The sequence below is a fragment of the Mixophyes fleayi genome, chromosome 4 (assembly GCF_038048845.1).
Source record: "Mixophyes fleayi isolate aMixFle1 chromosome 4, aMixFle1.hap1, whole genome shotgun sequence".
Lineage (NCBI taxonomy): Eukaryota > Metazoa > Chordata > Amphibia > Anura > Limnodynastidae > Mixophyes > Mixophyes fleayi.
In genome coordinates, this window is record NC_134405.1 from 216564393 (window position 1) to 216587268 (window position 22876).

The 22876-nt window shown below is 40.1% G+C and overlaps 1 protein-coding gene across 1 annotated transcript in view; it reads left to right on the top strand.

Moving 5' to 3' along the window:
- Positions 1-19981, top strand: part of LOC142150794 (dynein axonemal heavy chain 3-like) — a 947133-nt gene extending 927152 nt beyond the window's left edge. Inside the window, 5 exon segments of the mRNA XM_075205980.1 lie at positions 8355-8447; positions 14913-15092; positions 15360-15470; positions 18656-18713; positions 19353-19981. Of these exon segments, the coding sequence (XP_075062081.1) occupies positions 8355-8447; positions 14913-15092; positions 15360-15470; positions 18656-18713; positions 19353-19498 (588 nt within the window). The 3' untranslated portion in view covers positions 19499-19981.
- Positions 19982-22876: the final 2895 nt, after the last annotated feature.

The following is a 22876-nucleotide window of genomic DNA, read 5'->3' on the forward strand; positions in this document are numbered from 1 at the left end:
TTGTGAGCCACACCCAAATGTGCCTTAAATAGGCTTGATGGACAGCTGCTATGAAAATAATGCAATATTTTGAAACAAAACCAGAGAAAAGACAAGCCCGCGCTCGGTATATCCCACATTATATATGGTACCAGCTGCTTGACAATAAACTCGCGCTCTGTATATCCCATATTGTATATGGTACCAGCTGCTTGGCTATATAAATGCCCATATATGTATACAAAACAAAAAGACAGTTGTCAGCACTTATCCTTTACACTGCATATCTGTGTGTGTCTAGCAAAATGAAAACATGAGGTATTAGTTCATATTTTCATCAAAACATTTAAGCCTGCATCCCATTTAAGCACAGCAATGACCAATCTATTGAGTATTTGCGAAATTTCAAACTAGGGGATTATATCTCCCTTCTATTGGTCTCCCTCCCCTTAATTTAAGGACCTCAGTGATGTTTAGTGGGAACGGTACTAGTCCTGCATTATTTTGTACCGGAGGCACGTGAGAGCACAACCAGCATTCGGTTTGGTTTAAGACTTTACCCAGCAAGGAATGATGATCATCTAATGGATGCACACCCAAACCCAAATTACTACTGGACTGGCACTGCTCGATGCACCTCTCTTCAATTAGGGGGTCACAGTACTTACAGATACAATATTCTTCAGACAATAGCCCTTCACACTGTCTCCGAGCTCCAAAGTTAGTAGACCTTTTCTTTACCCCTGAATTGAATAAGGCAACAGTCAGTACTGATTGTTTTAACAAATTCTCCTTAATCTCCACCTCATCAGTATCACTACTGGATCCAGTCTCTATCATCTGACCACCATCGCTAGAATAGAATGTCCAAAAAAGAAGAAAAACTCTGGAAAAAGAAGGATAGAAAAACCACCACACCATGCTGGGATAATAGCTGTTGCAACATTCTTGGCTTTGGTGTTAGTTGCAGTCTTTAGGTGTACCGGAACAGATTCACGAGTGACAGATCTGGGATGTCAGATTTGGCTTTATCTTGTACCTTCTCCTTTTCTGCAGTGGGTGGAATGGATCGAAGTGTCTGCTACTTTCAGAGATGTGGTGCTGGTCATCAACACTTGGTACGGATCATGACATATTCCCCAAGTTCAACATTGTGACAGTTATTGTCTGGCATACCAGATGACAGTATTTTGAGTTACTGTTGCTTGCTCATCTTAATGAGGTATTGAACATTGTTGCATTTTAAATTATCCTGTGGACCTATCATCAAATGAGGTTGTCGGCCAAAAGGGGACAAATTAACAGGTGGACTGGGAGTGGTTCTGATGCTGTGGAGGACTAGTTGCAAAGCTTCCGGCTACACCAATCCAGTTTCAGCCATTACCTTACTCAATTTGTTTTTAATGTACCATTTACCCTTTCCACTTCCCAGTGGCTTGTGGTCGGTAGGGAGTATGAAGTTTGCTATCAATTCCCATGAGTTTATACATGATCTGAAAGATATCATCAGTAATTGCTTTCTATAATCCTAGGGGTACCATAACTGCATACAAATTCCCTGATAATTTTTTTAGCAGTAAAAACAGCAGTATTAGTGGCAGCTGGAAATGCCTCTACCCAGATAGAAAATACATCAGTACTTACTAATGCATACTTGAGATTTCTGCAAGATGGTAATTGGATGAAGTCAATGTGTATTACCTGGAAAGGTCCGTCTGTTGGAGAGATATGGGATGACTCCATTGGTATTGTTTTTCCTACATAATTCTTTAAACAAGTAAGACAGGACATTGCCTTCTTACTAGCTTGAGAAGAAAAACCTGGTGCACAATAGTATGCTCTTACCAGCTTACACATACTTTTTGTAGATATATGCTATATGCGTTTGATGGAAGTGACATCACTGCCAACCACTTGGAAATCAGGAAATGCTGGCTGACAGGAAATAGCTGGCAGCCATTTTCAGTTCTCAGTATATTCTCAGTATATAATACATAGTAAAGACATGTTTTCACAGCTCTCCAGCTTCTTCTTCTTGATTTGAACTATTGAACAGTTCTACATGGTGTCAGAAGGTTAGCTGCGATTCCACAAGGTCTCCGAAGCATAGATCCACTTGTTTTTGATGGTGCCATCACGGATGCATGGCTCAAAGTCAAGAAGGAATGGCATGTATACTGCTGTGCTGGACTCTCAGACAAATCAAAAAAGATACAGGCATACACTCAATTTAGCTGGTGCTGTAGCTGTAGATAAAGACATGTTTGTCTATTCAGAGGGGGAGGTTCAGGAGGATCCTGACACACTAATAAAAAAATTTGATGAGATATGCTTACCAGTGAAAATTGTCATAATGGACAGACATGCATTTAACACTGCTGTGCAGAGTTCCTCTGAAAGCATTATTAAAGTAATTCTATCGTTTTCAAATAAGCATTGCCCAAGCGATTATATTGTGTTTCTAACGCACAAAGTGATTTATTTTAGCAGATGTAAATAGTCAACAATTCAATACATTATTATATTATGATACAGTACAGTACAGCCAATACCAAAAGTTACATACATACCGCGCTCTTATCGCATGCGCTCGCTGCGCTAACCACGGGCACCCCATGGACAGTGATTCACCTTTGAATACTGTGATCAGTGAAGACTGAGAGAGTCGTGGGTGTACAGCTATGATTATATATGCAGTCAGTGTTATAGAGTGAACAATAGAGATGATGCACCTTGCTTCTATAGGTCCAGACAAGGGTAGTTTCAGGGTAAACAGGTCATAGGCTGATTCAATCTAAGGAATCCAAAGGTGGGGGTCGTCTCTCCAGGGGATGTGCTCCAGTTACAATGAATTCATTAGCATTTCACATTCTGATATCACTCTGGCTATTTATTCCCTAACATCAATAACTAGAGTATGCAATATGCAATCTCTTCGGTGATGGAACGGACAGCTGCTGATGAATAGGGGATTAGTATGATATCAGAAATGAAACATTTCCCATAACCTGAACCTTAGATAACACTAAAGTGTACATATAATCATAATATATAAACTAATAATAAACCAAATACTGTCTGCTCATAAATTACTGTGTAATGGATCCAATATGAATATGAATTACATAAATAACTAAATGTTGTCATGCGAGTGGGTGCGTGCGTATTTTACCGTGCAATCGCTGTATGCCACGTGTAGCGTGGCATACTGAGTGCAATCGGCCAATAAAACAATATTAACCAATATACTTTGGTTCATCCAATTATACAACTTCGACAGCATCCAGTCATTTGCTGCCAGAATGAAACTATTAGCAAAGAAATGTGAATATGGTGACTTATCAAGTGAGCTTATCGGCTACAGAATTGTGTGTGGGATTTAAGACTTAAGATGATGTCACTCGGACGCATCTCCTGCTGGAGAATACACTCATACTGGACATTGCTATACACATATGCATGTTACATGAGCAGTCCTGCAAAAGTGCAATTGAGTTGAAAAAAAGAGCCTGATATATGTGACCTCTGGCAATATGAGCAGCAACAAACACGTTGTGTGTGAATTGCAGCGGTCGCCCATCCTATGAAGATGACAAATTTCTGCCTCACTACAGTGACATCACGGCTCCGCTCCGCCAACTTTTACACAATGATGTTGAATGGTCTTGGTTAGACTGTCATGCTGATGCTATTGCTCTCTTCAAGGTTACTATCACTTCAAGCCCACTGCTCCAGTTCTTTTATGTACATGTTCCTGTGGTCATCTCTGCTGATGCTTCCCAGCATGGTTTTGGTGCTTTCTGTTTGCAGTGCAACAAACCCATCAATTTTGCATCAAGAGCCCTTACAGACACTGAGTCATGATATGCTCAGATTGAAAAGGAACTGCTTGCCCTTGCCTTTGCTTGTTAAACGTTCCATGAGTTCCTATATGGACGTCCAGTGGTGTTTGAAACAGATCACCAACCACTGATCACTATTCTCCACAAACCTATGCACACTGCTTTGGCAAGTTCCAACGGTTCATGCTCAAGCTCCAAAGGTACCATCTTGATGTGGTATACAAGCATGGAAAGCACCTCAACGTAGCTGATGCTTTATCACGTGCTCACCTTCCAGACTCAGGTGTCCCTGCTGACATGGATGTTATTGAGTTTGATGTCCTCTACACCCGGTGCATGGAAGAGCTGCGTGATGTTACACTCAGGGATGACCTTTGCCAACGGTTGTCGTATATCATCCTGCATGGTCGGCTGTTTTCGTCCCAGAGAATTACCTTGTGACCCCAAGTCATTCTTTGCTTTCCAGGACGAGTTGACTATCTCAGAGGGCATCCTCTTGTGTGGTCAGCGATTTGTAATCCCATATGCTCTCTAAGGATTTTATGCCCAGCGGGCCCATAAGCGGCACCCCGGGCAGGAAGTCACCTTGCGACGGGCTAAGCATGCAATGTATTGGCCTTCTATGGCTTCTGACATTGATTTGAACTCAGACAGTTCTACATCTTCTTTACTTAGATGAGTCAGACCGTGTGCTGCCTCAGTTAGGCCTGGGAAATATACTCATGGAGCCACGGGCTTACCTTGTCCATCTCTCCAGAGTCCAGAGGACTCTTGACCACATCCCTTCGCCTTTCAGACCGCCTTTTCCTGTAGGCAACACAAATCTTGCATTTCAATTAATTTTTGTGTGTTTGTTATTTTGAAAACCATCATCTTGCCAGTTGTCATGTTTACAGTTAAACCTGCTGCGCATTTGGCAGCTTCATCTGCCCTGCTATTACCCAGTGATACCGGGTCTTGTTCATATGTGTGTGCCTTGCACTTGATGTCATGCACTACCCCAATACCATACCTAGAGTCAGTGTATATATTAGGTGATGTACCCTCTGCCAACTCACACGCTCTTCTCAATACCATGAGTTCGGCCACTCGGGCTGAATGAGGTGGACCAAGAGGTTCAGCTTCTATAACATCCTGGACATCTATGACACCATAACCGGTACATAGTTCTCCTGTGTCAGTTTGTCTATGACAACTCCCATCTGAGTAAAACGTGAAATCATTTTCTTAGGGGGTGTCACGTATGTCAGGTCTTGACGTAAAAGTCCGGTTTAGATATTCCATACAATCATATCTGTATATCTGTATACCTGCCAAATTCACACTCAGCTAAAGTCTACACTCCTTCCACCCTTTGTGCATCTCCTGGCAAATATGGTAGGTATGTAGCAGCTGGATTTAAAGTATTGCATCTTTTTAACAGTGATATTTGCAGGTGCCATCAGAGCTAATTCCCATTTTGTGAACCTTGCCAAGGAGACATGTCTAGTTTGAGCAGAATTTAACAGAGCAGATACTGCATGTGGTGAATAGACAGTTGAATCGTGTCCTAGTACTATGTCCTCGCTTTTACTTATCTTACTTTATCTAGAACAGTAGTGTGCAGCATTAGCCTTTGTGGGGTGCCTAGTATGTCCTGCACTTCATGTGCGAACTTCCCTCATATATACAGAAATACACCATCAGGGGTGCAGTAAATAACACAATCCATTTTGCATAAAAAATATCTGTCCAGTAGCTTAGTTGGAGCAGCTGCAGCCAAGAGAAATGAATGCTTGGTATGCAGGGGCCCGATAGTAACCTCTGCAGGTTAAGTCAAAGGGTAATGTGGCACTCTTCCCATTACTCCCATAGCTGGAACAGTTTAGTTAGTAACCTGTAAACTTAAGGGAGAAGCTATCACTGACCAGGCCGCCCCTGTATCTACAGGAAAAGTTTGTGTTACACCAGATACATCAAATGTCATTGTGGGTTCTTCCTTAAGATTTTTAGTTAATCTAACTGGTTGTAGGATACTGGTATGACCTAACCCCTAGTGTTGGCTATTGTTCTCCCGGAAAGCATTTGCTGCTATAATGTGCGAACGCAATTGATGGGAAACCTCTGAGGCTTGTGTATATCTTCTTTGTGGGTATCTATGTGATTCTCTCTTAGGTGGCCCAAATATCCTAGTGTCCTCTTTTGTTCTCCACAGTCCCTTGCTAGGTGTCCCTCTTTTAAGCATCTAAAACACCTCACCAACTCTTGTCATTTTCTTTCCCCATAATAAGTGTTGTGATTTTGTGATCGTGCATGTTGTCCTTCCAATTCTTGGATACTTACCATCATTAACCTCACACTCTGCGCCTCCTTCCTCTTACCTATATTTCTATCATGTTCTATAGCAGATTCGCTGAGGGCATCTACTGTGATCCCTCTCCAATTAGGTAATGAGCTTTGTAGCTTGGTTTTTATTTTCTTTGAGACCATCCATTAAAACGGAAACAGCTACCTCCCTGTAGTGCACATCATCTTTTATGACTGATATCGCAGTGTATTTGGTCATTGCTCTCAGGACTCTAGTAAAATAGTCTGCTGCAGTTTCACTATCCTTTTGTTTGATAGTAAACATTTTGCTCCAGTCCACTACTACTGGAAAATATACACCCAATTGAAAGACTATGTGTTTTATAATGGTTTGATTATCTTCATCTGTTAAGGACTTTTCTTCCTCCAACATACAATCCTTAATAAACTTTTGTATGTCAGTATTGGGAGGAAGACAGGCCCTCAACACCACTCGCCAATCTTTATTAGTTGGCTCATGAGCATTACCCAAACCTTTATCAAATTTCTGACATTTAGCCAAATCTTTCTTTGGGCCTGGGAAATCAGACATAATTGAATGCAGCTCAGATCTAGTCCATAGACAATGCATTGTTACATATTTTATGGGAACTACACCATTTTTGTCCACTTTCCCATTAGGAACTGCTATTGTACGGACTGGATGTAAGCTCACTAAATCACTGCATTCAGGACTAACTGCTGGAAGCACTGTTTCAGTACAATGGATGTTCCCCCGCCTATTGAATTCTACACCAATCTCAGCGGTTTCAGCCACTGCACCTGCCCCTGCAGTTTCTGTCCTGTTGTGCACATAAAGTCACAGGGCAGAAAACTGATCCTGCTATAATCTTTTTTGCAAGATAAGCCACTGAAGTAGTTATAGCTAGGACTTTGTTATCACATATAATTTATTAACTTCCATTCTTGAGTGATAATTTAAAGAAACTCCCAGTATGTAACCACATAGAGCACTGTGGAACAGAGTATTGGAAAACAAGAGGAACCTATCTTGGTTCTGGATTAAATCTTGTCAACTGATATTCAATATTATGTGCTTAATACTCTCTTTGTAAGCTTGATGACAGCTGATTGGTACAACATTATTGATTCGTGCTACTGAATGTAATTTTTCATTAGCTTTTTAATGATTTTAATTTGCGATTGTATATAATTAAAAATCTGTGTTTGAGAAACATCAGATTGTTGATTTCATTAAGAAGTGTTGGGAATAGATTTCTGTAGCGGTCCTATTTTTCTTGTTCTTTTAATTTTGGTAACTATGGGAAACTAGAAATGATCCCCTTCTAGGAGCGGCTTTTTCTCTTTCCAATCCTACCCTTTGAACTATATACAATTTTCATGGTTTATGGTCTTGTAATTTCTTATTTATTTTAATTTGTTAAACTTGATTTTCAAGCGCCTGACTATTTCTTTATATACACAGTAATTAAAAACAGTCCAAGTTCATCAAAAAATAAATCATCCTTGACCAGTTTCTCAACAAATGGACAAGTGCACTTGTGGCACCGAGCTAAGTAATTCTACAGCACTGAGTACTTGCTTCAAACAATGAAGGGTTCTGGTGGTTTTGATGAGCATGAAAGTGATCTTGCCCATATGTCACAACATTCTCAGTCACCAAATCTGAATTGATCAATTATGGGATATACTGGAACAAAGTCTGAGACAGCATTTTCTAAAACCATCAAACAGACAGCTTTCTTTGTGCTGCCTTTCTCCTGCAAACTTCTGCTTGGTCCAACATTAAAGGACTCCATATTGGTGTTTTTTTTATTTTTTGTTCACTTCCTATATGTACTGCTTTGTCGTTTAAACTTGCAAGAGGTAAAATACTTTAAATAAGTCCATAAAGAAGTGATTCCTAACCAGTGTCCCAGGACACATTTATGTGTCACAAGAATTCTGTGGTAATAGGGAACAATTTTTGATAAATGTAAAAGTATGCAATATAAATAGAACTGTATATTAATTGTAAATTCTACAAATAAGCTGTACTTCACTTTGGGTTTTTAACAGTTTTTTTTATTCTCTTTTTATTTAACACGGGTGTCTCACATAAATAAATATTGTATATTGTATGTGCTGGCAGATGTGTCACATTAGCACAAAGGCTAAGAACCACTTGTACAAAGTGTTTATTGTCTATAATATCATGATTGTTAGTTATATTTATTCTCCTCTTAGGTTCCTTCTGTGTGGGCAGCCAGATCATATCCTTCACTGAAGCCTTTAGGTGGTTATATTACGGATCTCTTACAAAGACTGAGCTTCTTCAAGGTGAGGTTTTAACAGTAGCTGTAAAACAAAAAAATCTATTCCTCGCTGTCACCCAATTCTGCTGTGAAAAGAAAATAAACATACAGATGAGCTATATCTGCCTTGCTTGTAGTGCTTACTGCAGCATAAATAGAACACTTTCTGATCGAAAAAGTAGAAAATCTACTTTTTATGAAAATTCAAGTAGCTTCTTGACCCCTGGTGTATAAACCCTTCTACATGAATTAAAAATCCTTGTATCCACAGCTTTAAACACCCTAATTTTGGAAGATTTATGCCACATACTATTCCTGTAATGGATAATGTTTGCTGTTAGCTTTACAGCAGTGAGACATTATTTTGTTTAGGATATCTGGGCTGTGTGGGCAATAATTTAATACAGTGTTTACACATCAAACCTTTCTATAAAGGGCTGCCAAGGGATGGTGAGTGACAGAAAGCTACAATCTTCTTGGGAGCAGTAGTAAATTACAAGTTTACTGCGGTGTGAGTCATCTAAATCCTTCTTCAAACTGTGCAATGCCTGCTGTCCATGAGCTGTTTTGAGCCAGATGCTACCTGGAAAGGCAGTGTTAACCATTTCTTTCCTAGTACTACTTATATACTATATGCAGTAAATGCTGTTGTTTGACTGGCTAAAACTAAAAATGTTTCATGTGTTTTCCGTCTTGAGTGACCAGTAACTTCCATGTTTATATGTAGAACCAGAGGCAGAGCACTATTTAATGCAGATTATTTTTTTTTAGCAATAATTCGCTCTAACAAGTACTTTATAATGTTTATGAAAGAGTAGAAACATTAAAGATAGTTAAGCATATTATTGTTTTTATTTTCAATTATTTTTATTTAACAAAATTATATATATATATATATATATATATATATATATATATAGTTGCAAGATCAGGTTGGAGGTGTCATTTCCTGGGGTACACAGTTGCACTTACTATGCATCAGCCAAACAATATCACACCTGTCCAGTGCCTCCGTTTAAGTAACTGCCAATAGATTTATTTAGCAGCTCCTCTGAATTCACATTACACTTATACCAAAATAGGTATGGACCTTGGCTTTCCACAATCCCCATCTGAAAAGGATGGCACAGCTTTCACTTTATGGACATCAAAAGGCCTTTAGCTTCTTAATAACGTGATCTTAAGTACTTATCTAAGACTACTCAAGTCCATAGAATAAAAAAACTGTATTTTTGGAGCTATATTCAAAGAAAATATTGTGTGTCTTATTAGAGGACTTATCATTGTTTCATTAGTTGTATTCCTCAACCTTATCAACCATTCATTGTCTTACCAACTTATAGTGCCTGATTAACCAGTAGGCTAGGCTGCAGCCTAGGGCACATGGTTTTTGGGGCGGGAGCAGCAAGGTGGTGCCTGCTGATCAGTTTATGACTGACCCACTGGCACCTAGGTACAGATTACTGCCAACATATAAATGCCAGATGGGGAATCCAGAACAGACTAAAGTGATCACATGTCAGGAAGCCATCAGATAGTGGCTTCAAACGCAGTCCAGGGGTGGTCACATGACAGGACAATGCTGGCAGCTCTCAGCTGAGACGTACTAATATAAAGTTGTGGGCAGCAGGTGTATGGAAGGATTTATAGCAGAATGCTCTCTGGTGTGACCTGAACTGACTGACAGAGGAACATGTGGAAATATGAAGTGGTAACAGGTAAGTGAAGAATCAGGGTGTGACATCAATATGTTAACATGAAGAAGTAATGACAAGTGAATCGAGAACAGTGTAACAATCCATGCCTGACACAGATTTGTAAACTGGCTACAAGAGTATTAGCCTAGGGTGGCCGGAACCCTGAATATAGCCCTGCACTTTTACTGCTTATTGTCAGCTCCAGACTTCATCTTGTTACTTCCATAAATATTGGGCTATAAGCGAGTACTTTCTACAAGCATCTTCTACATCAGTGATGGGAAACCTGATATAGTTCATGGGCCACGTGTGTGGTCCTTTAACTGTCAAAGGGGCCACTCATTACCGTTAGTCTCAGTAATACTCTAAAAGAATACGTGTAACCCAGGGCCGGACTGGCCATCTGGCACTTCTGGCATTTGCCAGAAGGGCCGATGGCTCCGTGGGCCGGTCCGGCTCCTGGTGCTGTCGGGTCCTGCCGCTGTCGGGTCCTGCCACTTTAAGTTTTGTGCGGCCACGTGACGTGACGTCATGCGCGGCCGCGCAGGAAACCTCCCAATGTGCGGTTCAGCCGTTCAGGGCGGAGAGTCCATTCCAGCAGGTTGATGAGGTAAGTGTTGTCTTTTACTTTTAATTCCTTTCGAGGTTAGGGAAAATGGCGCAGGGGGGACAGGGACAGTTAGTGAAGGGGGAAGTGAACATGGCTGAGGGGGGGAGAGAGAACATGGCTGCAGGGGGGGGCAGAGAGAACATGGCTGCAGGGGGGGGCAGAGAGAACATGGCTGCAGGGGGGGGCAGAGAGAACATGGCTGCAGGGGGGGAGAGAGAACATGGCTGCAGGGGGGGAGAGAGAACATGGCTGCAGAGGGGGGTGGGAAAGAGAGAACATGGCTGCAGGGGGGGAGAGAGAACATGGCTGCAGGGGGGGAGAGAGAGCATGGCTGCAGAGGGGGGGGAGAGAGAGAACATGGCTGCGGGGGGGGGGGAGAGAGAGAACATGGCTGCGGGGGGGGGGAGAGAGAGAACATGGCTGCGGGGGGGGGAGAGAGAGCATGGCTGCAGGGGGGGGAAGAGAGAACATGGCTGCAGGGGGGGGGGAGAGAGAGCATGGCTGCAGGGGGGGGAGAGAGAGCATGGCTGCAGGGGGGGGGAGAGAGAGAGCATGGCTGCAGGGGGGGGAGAGAGAGCATGGCTGCAGGGGGGGAAGAGAGAACATGGCTGCAGGGGGGGAAGAGAGAACATGGCTGCAGGGGGGGGAAGAGAGAACATGGCTGCAGGGGGGGGAGAGAGAACATGGCTGCAGGGATGGCTGCAGGGGGGGGAGAGAGAACATGGCTGCAGGTGGGGGAAGAGAGAACATGGCTGCAGGGGGGGGGAGAGAGAACATGGCTGCAGGTGGGGGAAGAGATGAACATGGCTGCAGGGGGGGGGAAGAGAGAGCATGGCTGCAGGGGGGGAGAGAGAGCATGGCTGCAGGGGGGGAAGAGAGAACATGGCTGCAGGGATGGCTGCAGGGGGGGAAGAGAGAGCATGGCTGCAGGGGGGGGAAGAGAGAGCATGGCTGCAGGGGGGGGAAGAGAGAGCATGGCTGCAGGGGGGGAAGAGAGAACATGGCTGCAGGGGGGAGAGAGAACATGGCTGCAGGTGGGGGAAGAGAGAACATGGCTGCAGGGGGGAGAGAGAACATGGCTGCAGGGTGTGTGTGTGCGCTATGTCAATATAGTGTGTGTGTGGGATATGTCAATAGAGTGTGTGTGTGGGATATGTCAATAGAGTGTGTGTGTGGGATATGTCAATAGAGTGTGTGTGTGTGTGTGTGTGTGTGTGTGTGTGATATGTCAATAGAGTGTGTGTGTGTGATATGTCAATAGAGTGTGTGTGTGTGTGATATGTCAATAGAGTGTGTGTGTGTGATATGTCAATAGAGTGTGTGTGTGTGTGTGATATGTCAATAGAGTGTGTGTGTGTGTGATATGTCAATAGAGTGTGTGTGTGTGTGTGTGTGTGATATGTCAATAGAGTGTGTGTGTGTGTGTGTGTGTGTGTGTGTGTGATATGTCAATAGAGTGTGTGTGTGTGTGTGTGTGTGATATGTCAATAGAGTGTGTGTGTGTGTGTATATGTCCATATAGAGTGTGTGTGTGCGCTATGTCAATAGAGTGTGTATGTGTGTGCGCTATGTCAATAGAGTGTGTGTGTGCGCTATGTCAATAGAGTGTGTGTGTGGGATATGTCAATAGAGTGTGTGTGTGGGATATGTCAATAGAGTGTGTGTGTGGGATATGTCAATAGAGTGTGTGTGTGGGATATGTCAATAGAGTGTGTGTGTGTGTGTGTGTGATATGTCAATAGAGTGTGTGTGTGTGTGTGATATGTCAATAGAGTGTGTGTGTGTGTGTGTGTGTGTGATATGTCAATAGAGTGTGTGTGTGTGATATGTCAATAGAGTGTGTGTGTGTGTGTGATATGTCAATAGAGTGTGTGTGTGTGTGTGTGTGTGTGATATGTCAATAGAGTGTGTGTGTGTGTGTGTGTGTGTGTGTGATATGTCAATAGAGTGTGTGTGTGTGTGTGTGATATGTCAATAGAGTGTGTGTGTGTGTGTGTGATATGTCAATAGAGTGTGTGTGTGTGTGTGTATATGTCCATATAGAGTGTGTGATTGGAGGGAAATAGGTCTACTTATTAAATGTGAACATTATTATTGTTGGAAATGGAGGGAGGCCTAATTATAAAACGTGAGTGCTACTGATTTAACACCGGGGCTGGTTGTAGTATTCTAAATCTCATGTACCCATTATTTTCAAAATAGGGCCTCCAATATTCCAGGATCAAGACAAGCAGGAACTGGGCTAAAGAAACCAGCTGCTACAAGTGGTGAAAGAAACAAGACAGGTAGGAGAGAGCAGGACATTCTGCCAACTGTCCTGAATCTGATGGGACAGCCCTGAATTTGGGTGGCTGTCTCGGGATTTGGTACGACTGCAAGGACAGTTTGGAGGTATGTCCTGCTTCACAACGTACTGCATGTGAAGGCAGAGCTGTGTGCATCTAACAGTAGTGCACACAGTATTGCCTGTGTATTTATCTAAACTGATAACCATGTTATGTAATAGGGGCCCTGTTGTCTTAAATACCCTTGGTCCACCAAGCTTTAATCCAGCTCTGGTTAGGGGAAGGGACACAGCCTGCAGAGCAAGCCGAGGAGCTCTAAGTATCACAAGATTTGGTAATCTCGTGAGGCAAAGAGTTTCCCTGCTCACTCTACAGGAAGTTCCCACCTTGAGCAGCAGCAGCAGAAGCAAAGATAAGTACAGTGGGCTGAGGGTGTCATAATGTGGCTTGGAAGGCATGATAAATGTAATGTTTTATTACAATATATGTATCAATACGCCAAGTTGACCACACCCCAGCACAATGCGGTCCCTCCCTTTTTGGCGCCACCGCCCAGTGGCGGCACACAGTTTATTTGCTACTCATCTATGGATTTCGGCACCAAAAGTTCCCAAATTTCTCTTGCTGGTCCTGTACATACCATTAGCTGATACTGGTAAGCTCTATGCTACAAATAGAGAGTCAAGCTGCACGTAATACATATGTATCTCACGGGACACTGTATAACAGTAACCTTTGCAAAAAGTATTGTAATATTATTATCTGGAATAGAGGTGGGCCCGTGTGCTTTAAATGCCAGGGCTGATTTGTAGTCCCAGTCCGGCCCTGGTGTAACCTCACATGCCTCCTCTCTTTTACTCTGCTCCCTTTTTTCTCCCTTTTACATTTAGCCACGCACAATAATATGTGTGTGTGTGTGTATGTGTCTGTGTGTGTGTGTGTGTGTGTGTATATATATATATATATATATATATATATATATATATATTTATATATATATATATATTTATTTTTGAATGCAAAAAAGAAAAACAACCTCCAAATTACATCTGCACCCTCAAATTTTCTCAGACACCAACAAAATTTGTTTTTAAAAATTTCATAGCTGGAGCTATCAGACAGGAATATTGTCATCATCGCTAAGAGAGTCAAGGGCTTGTTTTTCTGGTATTGCTTGTTGAATTGCATATGTAACTTTTACTTTTTTTCTTTTACTTTTTCCCCCCAGGGACATGTTATACAAAAGTACAAAATATTATATATAAATAAATCAACAGGGTAAAATTTAGTGAAAGAGAAGAAGACGCCCTTCCTTAAATTAATGAAATGTGTACAAGTGAATAAAATCATTTGAGATGGCAGCTAAAAACAATTGAGATCAATGTTCATGTGCAAACAAAAGAAAAATATTAAATGGTGCTCAAAAACAAACAATATATAAATCACTATGTGTCAGTATATATGTTAATTTTGTGCAATTTCTATATCCCAATATAGCTATATTTTATGCAAAATTATTCTTTATGATTTTATATTTATTATGATTTGCCTTGCCATTGACATATGGGATATAGGAAATACCATTAATCTGCAAATAGTGTAAAATGTATGCGACTATTATTTAGCTTTACTATTCAAGACAAAGTTTCAAAGTTTCCCATGTGGCTATATAGCTGTCTGCTTTGTGCTCTGCCTTCAATTATGGTGCCCTGATATGACATTAGAGCTTTATTGAACTTACCTCGATAACACTTGGATATGATCTCTGTATGTTCAATGGCAATGCCATTGAACCCTTATTTTGCCCTTTTTTAGTCAGTAAAAATAGTTATATAATATAAATATTGTGTTTAAATCAGGCTCTTATTTTCAATTTCTTTTTATATGTTTTGTTTTAGGAATGGATTGAAAACGGAACACCAAAAGTTTTCTGGATCTCTGGTTTTTACTTTACGCAATCTTTTCTGACTGGAGCATTACAAAACTATGCCAGAAAGTACAAGACCCCTATAGATTTACTGGGACTTCAATTTCAGATGACTGATCATGATTGGGTGACTGACATTGACTCCTCTCCGGTAATGATGTTATGAAATTGCTTGCTAAAGCTAAGCTTATAATAGCTCATTTCTCTAGTCTTAGTTATCTCTGCCATAAAATATATGTTCGATTTTTATCAGTTTTTAATTGTATTTTGATTATAGCTAAAAAGGTAAATCATAGAGAGATGTTAATAGTCAATAATTATTATTCAGACATTGCAATTCTTAATATTAAAGTTATCTGCTTCTTGGTTGGTAATTAAACTATTTCATCATCTGATTTAATGTCTATTTTGATTGCAGTCTGATGGCATATATATCAATGGTCTGTACATGGAAGGAGCACGATGGGACCGTAAGAGGCACCAGATTGGTGAATCTTTCCCTAAAGTTTTGTATGAAAGTATGCCTATTGTATCCTTACTTATTTTAATTTATTTTCTTTTTCACTTTTACGAAGAGACTAAAATTACAGTCTGTAGTTATTTCATTATCAATGTGTTTATTGTAAACAATTCAATATTCCAAATAAATATATATATATATATATATATATATATATATATATATATATATATACTGTATATTTAAAGAAGAGTGACGCATATATGTCCAAGAAATGCTTAACCCGCATTTAGCAGACCAATAACATTGGAATTTGTAACTTCTAAGTCACAATTGACAGAAAGATTAAGAAACGCCTTTAGAGGAGGAGTCTAGGTTTCAGTCTGCATAGCATTCATTCTGCAGATACGATTTTATATAAAACAGCAGGGTTGTATGTATGTCCTAAATATGTGTAACCCAGAGAAAGTTTAAATCTGGCACACTGGTAGCTTATAGGTCACAATGGAAGGTACATATAAAAATACCTTCAGTGGGTCCTACTGTAGGTATATGTCTATGGAGCATTCATTCTGGACACTGTCTTATTGTATATAAAACAGTAGATGTGTGCATGTCAAAAAAATGTTTAATCCACTTCTGGAAGAATTAGGACGTTGACATTCAAGCCTACAGATTATTCATTCTGGAAACAGATTTGCTTCACCTGCAGTTAAGCCACTCAGGACTGCAAACATTATGTCATAAAAGTGAGTTAGGTAAGTATATGAACTTATTTAATAAAACTACATTCATATTTGGGAACCAATGCAAGCACATGATTATAAGCTGTCCAAGTTGAAACTGCAGACCTCAGCTTGGATTTCCATATTAACACCAAAGGATGGCACCGCCACTGTCTTCAACTAATGCTTGCCAGGGGCTGGAGGGCACGCAGAACCGATGCTTGCTGTTCTTTTTAACTGGTGAGAAGAGGAGATACGGAGATAAATGAATCAGTGAGCCCTTAATATATGTAGAATTGGCAGGGACTGGCTGGAAGGGTTTAGCCTGGGGGAGTGAGACTCGGCTCAGCAGCCTATTAGGAGCATTTTAAAGACAAAAAATGCAGATAGCCCTGTGAGTCGGCCCAAGACAGCCCACAATGGGACCAGCCTTGGGCAGACACCCCCTGCCCAGCCTGCTGCTGAGAACTGGACACCCCACACATCTGCAATGGAACCTGTCTGCAAGTGTGCAGTTTGAAGCCTAAAGTCATAGAGGACACCATTCTAACATGTTGTGCCAAGCTTCAATGTATCTTCACACTATGGATACCACTCATGACCAGCAACTACACTTGGAATCAAGCACTTGCAGTTCCACATAAAGTTGTGTATGCAGTCACCATTAACAAGGCACAGGCATAGTTCCTTGAAGTGGCCGAGATTGACTTGAGGAATTAGTGCTTCTCATACACACAGTTCTTGTTGCAAGCTAATTGCCTGCTCAAGAGCTTGCAACAAGAACCTCCACATCGTTATGACCCACAAGGGTTGAACCTATAACATTTCTTACAAGGAGGCTTTGGTATCATATATACAAATACATTGTAAATAAAGTAGTATATATATATACATTCAGAGAGAGAAAGAGAGAGAGAAATACAGATAGATATTCTTTTATATATGTGTATGTTTGTATATATGTATATATATGTATATATAATATATAGAGATATATATATATAATATATATAGATATATATATCTATATATATATATATATATATATATATATATATATAGATATATTTATATGTATATATTTATTCCCCAGTGTTCCATACACTTACAGTTTTAAAAATTCACTTTGACTACTGTATATTATGTGTGTGTCTATGCGTGCGTGTGTGTGTGTGTGTGTGTGTGTGTGTGTGTGTATATATATATATATTTTGACACTTTGCTTCTTGTGAAAATCCTTGCGTGCCATCCCCTTTGGACATATATATATGATATTATAATTTGCATTTGGTAAAATATGACGGAGTGTCCTCATTACTAGAAAGAATAGGTTCAATTAAAACTTTGGTACATACTGGTCTTGTTTCTTATTCAATGACTCCAGTTTTATTGAATATGTTGAATGGGCATCATAATTGTACATGATATGTCTTTTTATTCTCTGCACAGGTTTCATTTCCCATTGTGCTCTGAGATCCTGCAAGTCTTGAAGCAAAGTGTGACGCACACTTGCTGTTACCATGCAATGATCATGTACAAAATTGTTATAACCGCTGAGTGACTCATATATCTTCATGCACCTAATCATTACATTGTCAAAATGGGTGCCGAAATAAACATTGGTTAGATTACAGTTGTTCTTTAAAACTACTAGGTCAGATTTAGGTAGTATTTATTAATAATGTCAGTAAATGTCAGTAAACCTTAGGACATGGTTTCACACACAGGTTGCTTTAAATACATAACGTTCTACTTTTATTGTGTTGACTTGTTTGCACTAAAGCCACATTTTTTAAACTGTTTTGTGTAATATTTCTTTCTTTCCACATTTGGCTGTAGAATTTTCACACCTTTCTACAGTGGAATTTGGTCTGAGTGTTCCATTGACTTCCCCCTTATTATAACTCAACCACCACAAAGGGCGGAATGACTTACTAACATAATCGTCCCAGCTCTATTTATAGACTATAAATTCCACAAAATGTTGATTTTACAAATATAGTATAGAATTCAGTGAAATGACGAAACAAAAGCAGAATTCAAAGGTTGTAGTGCTGGGAACTTTATGCCTCTCCAAAACAGGCAGTTCTACCACAAACTTTTACCGTAACTTTGCCTGTCTCTAGGTTGTATACAAAGTACAGTGCTATTGTATTCCATTTATTGTTTATTACAACATAACTGTGTTTAGGTATATTTGAACACAGGATAATATATAAAATAAAATGTAAATATGCATCTAAACTTATAGTATAATCAATTTACGTTTAAATATATTTAGTTCCACTGCACAAAGATTTAACAGGAAATATTGCAAATTAATGTGCTGTATTTCTGCATATACACCCTGCTTATTGTAGATTACCAGAGTATATTTGGCTTTAATTTGATTATAATCAACCACAGACATTCCTTATATACTGGCAGTGTTTCAATATCCTGTTGTGCAGTTAAACTGAACAGTTAATTGTAGTAGATAAGAGCGTTCAGATCAATTTGCTGAGATCTTTCCTTTACAGACTGTAAAAGATATGGCTTGTCCCTGGAGAAAAAATAGCAGAAAAAGATTCCTTCTATCGATGTCCAGGTAAAGTATGCTCTTTTCAAAGTGTAAAACAACAAAACCCCACGCTAACTGCAGGACTTGATTTCCTGTGTAGGCATAGATTGGCTTAAGCAGTGCTAGGTAGAAGGCAGCAAAGAAATGGCTTCATGTTAGATGTTAACTTTTATTTGCTAGCCTTCTATTACTCCGGTTAAAACCACACGAGAAGGGATGTATAAATTGAAGCTAACTTCACTGATGTTAATGAACAAATAAACTGCTTTGTTGTTATAATATATATATTGAATGAGGCACTTGCTCAATAGAATTCAACGACTCGAGTGCTGATCAGCACAGTAAAACAGCACATTCATTTTTGATGCACTTTCCTTGATGTTTTCCTGTATGCCACAAGATTGAATTACGTTCTTCTCATTGCATGAAAAAAGTATATTCTTGTAGATGTGCAGTTCACAAGTCGGGACGCACTAACATGAAAGACCTGAATATGATTACAAAAGGTGCTTCCACCATAGTGAGACACACTGGAAAATCGCCCTTAATAAAGTCTTGCTCTGGCATTATCCCGGAGCATACACAAAATACTGTGCCTATTTTGTATAAGATGACAATTTATGTACTATATATTTGAGACTTGACGTATTATTACTATTTCCACAGTTTACAAGACAAGTGCTCGACGTGGAGATCTTTCCACAACAGGACACTCTACAAACTATGTGCTCACTATCAGCCTGGCTACAGACAGACCTGCAAATCACTGGGTGAACAGAGGGGTGGCTTGTCTCTGTCAGCTGGACTATTAGACTGCATCACCAACACAGAAATATATGCACACATAATTAGAGTAGTGACACCCCTTCTAGAGATTACTGAATAGAACTATTGTATTTAGGTTTGTTAGTCAGTTTACCCCATTGCTAATTTCTCAAACCAATAAGGGATCTATAAAAAGCCAGAGTAAATTAAGCAGGTTTCTTCAGACCATGTAAACTGGCATTATTCATGCAAAATCCGAAAATGTCCCAACAGGCTTGTTTATCTCTAGCTTGTACATTTTATTGTCACTGCTGTCTCCAAAGAAATCAATAGTTGTAAATGCAATGATAAAGTGGTGGTGTTTTCTAGTGCTGTAACATAATTCTTCATATTTCAATGTCTGAAATTGTATGCGTTATCTGTGGAGACCTATAGCACACTAAAGGCGTGTCATAAATATGTTATTATGGAAAGTATATTATATTTTATCTTTATACATTTTTAGTTGTTTAATCATTTCCTTTGTGAAAAACATGATACTGTTATTATTTTTAATGATACATTCTGTATTCTGTCATATTCAGTGACATAAAGGGAAAATATCAAGTATTTTAATCCATCATAAATGAATGCTTGCATGTCCTACAATTTCATCACATAGTTATAAAAGATTTGTGGAATCCTTGACCTTAATATTACTACTTCTGTATTATTATATTCCATTATTGGTGACAGTTCTCACTGTTGAAGTAAAAGTATCATTTTCAGGAGCGTAACAATCAATCAGTGGGCGCCATAGCAAAATGTACGGGGATGTGGCACCAATGGCGGTCCACCTGTTCTGGAGGCTTCCACTCTACTCCGTGCTGGCACTAAAAGCTCTGCTTGTTCAGTTTACACTCATTCATTTTTAGCTTATTTTAATATTTTGCTTGGTTTTTATGTTATATTGTGTATGTTGTAGCATGCATACGAGACTGTCAACACTAGTTCTCAGGACTTAGACCAGCCCTGTAGCTGGAGCAAGAGATACAGCAGAAAACAAGTAACTTTAAGATGTGCAAAGCTTGATTCGGACGTGGCTGCGTGCGATTGAGTTTGGCACTCCCTTACTGTAAATTGACTAGAGCTAAACGCCCCTTCTCGGTCACTCCCTGAATTTGTAGGCTGTAATGTGTGTCCTTTGGGGTGGGATATAGGATAGGGACTTTTGCTGTCTTCACGGATCAAGGCAGGAAGAGTGTTAGAGAGACAGGTTTCTGTGTGGGTAGAGCCCCTGCACATGAAATAGTGACATTAATTATCAATGATATGTAAATGATGAAGGTATGTGTCTAATCTCAAACAAACTGGTTTTTCCATGTGGTAGGGAGTGGAAGATGGAAGATTCCTCAACAAATGCTCTGATTTATTACCTAATTTTTAAACTCATTTATTTAATGAACTTATTATTATTCCCAATTCAGGGAAAGATCCCAAACAATTTTCAAGCTACCATCCAACTTACTTAATGTTGATCTGAAACTTTTTGCAAAGATACTAGCAACTAATACCACTTTTACACTGCCGCCCTGGCAATATCCTAGGTTTATGAACCCGGGATATTGCCGGGTGACAATGCAGGACACCCTGGCAAATTCCCGGGTAGACCGTGATCTACCCTGGTCTCCATGGCAACATCACAAGAGAAGCTTTCATTGGCTCCTCTTGTGATGTTTTTCTTTCCTTTTTTTTTTTTTACTTTTCAATAGCTTTCTGTGAGACCCGGGCTGAAAAACACGTGTCTCAACGTTCAGACTGGAGGCTACTCGGGTACATGCCCCTGGACCCATTCACACTGAGCCTCGACCCGGTTTGTCAGGGCTCTCCCTCGGCAATAACCCAGGTTTTTGAGGCAGTGTGAACATGGTATTAGTTATGTGAAGTAATGACACAACTTCAGACCAGGTGGGTCTTATAACTGGCTGTCAGACCTCCGATAATACAAGAAGGACTATTAATGTAATACCAGGGCCGTAACGAGGGTGGTGCGGGCGGTGCCGTCGTCCAGGGCGCAAGGCCAAGCGGGCGCAGCAGCTGTCCGCTACCTGCCTCCATACCTTCAGCTCTTAAGTCCCGCTTAAGGGCTGAAGAGAGAGAGAGAGAGAGAGAGATTAACTTACAAGAGTTTGATTCTTCAGCCCTTAAGTTCCACAGTGGAACACATGTGCCAGCAATGTTTGTTTGCATTATACAAATAAGACAGACAATTTAGTATCACAATTCGAATTAAGCATATGTGAACCCCCCCCCCTTAAATTCATTCCCAGTACAGTTTGTGTAAAATAAATATATACTTTGTCCTCTACATAAAACAACTAAACTTATCAATTTCTTCCGTACTGCTGTACAGAAACTCATTTACATCACTCCCTGCCCCATTGGGGCTTACAGTCTAAATTCCTTAACACACACACACAAACAGTTTTGCTGTTCTTATTTGAGTATTAAGTGCATAAAATATTAGAATACCTATCGCTATATATATTTTTTTGCATACGTTAAATGGTTATTAGGGCCGGTTGTTAATTTTTGGGAATCCCACCACTGTGTGTATATGTGTATGTATGTATATGTATATATATATATATATATATATATATATATATATATATATATATATATATATGAATTCTTTCAGCAAAGTGCTAGCCACACCCACACATTAGGTTGTCCACATCCACTTGTCAAATTGCACACCCACTTAGATAGGTGGGAGTGGAATATATTCATATATAATGTTTAATCATATAGGGTCATTATTACCCTACTGATCACTTTAATACATATACCAATGCCTATTTGTCTATACAGACCTTCTGTACAATTATCCCCTCACTGTAATCACTTTTGCTGCTATACACGCATATCCTGTACCAAGATGGCCGATATTGAAGCCACACTATTGATTACTCCTTCATCAAGATGGCCACCGCAAAGATCATGTGACCCAGTGAAAGCTTTGGGGTCCGTTAATGGCCACCTTTATCTATTTGAGCACTATCTATTCATTACTTTTATTCTAGTCACTTCCCCTGCTTCACTCTCCACTATCTGCCCTTTTTACAAAAATCGTGGCAGCGCTGGAGCTGCGCATGTGCAGTAAGTCCGCTGGGACGCGCACGCGCAGTAGGACCTATGTTATGCGCATGCGCAAAATGGCGCTGCGCATCGCTATAAAAACCCCTTCAGCTAAGATCACTTATACCACCTCCTGAGGAAGTCCTGCATGGGACGAAACGCGTAGAGGATATTTTATTCATCCCTGGGTCACATTTGGATCACCATACCATTAGTGTTTCTTGTGCGGAGACTGTGGGAGGTTCCTGTTGTACCCGAGGACATGGTATATCTGTTACCGTAATTACAGACAAGCTTATGTTATA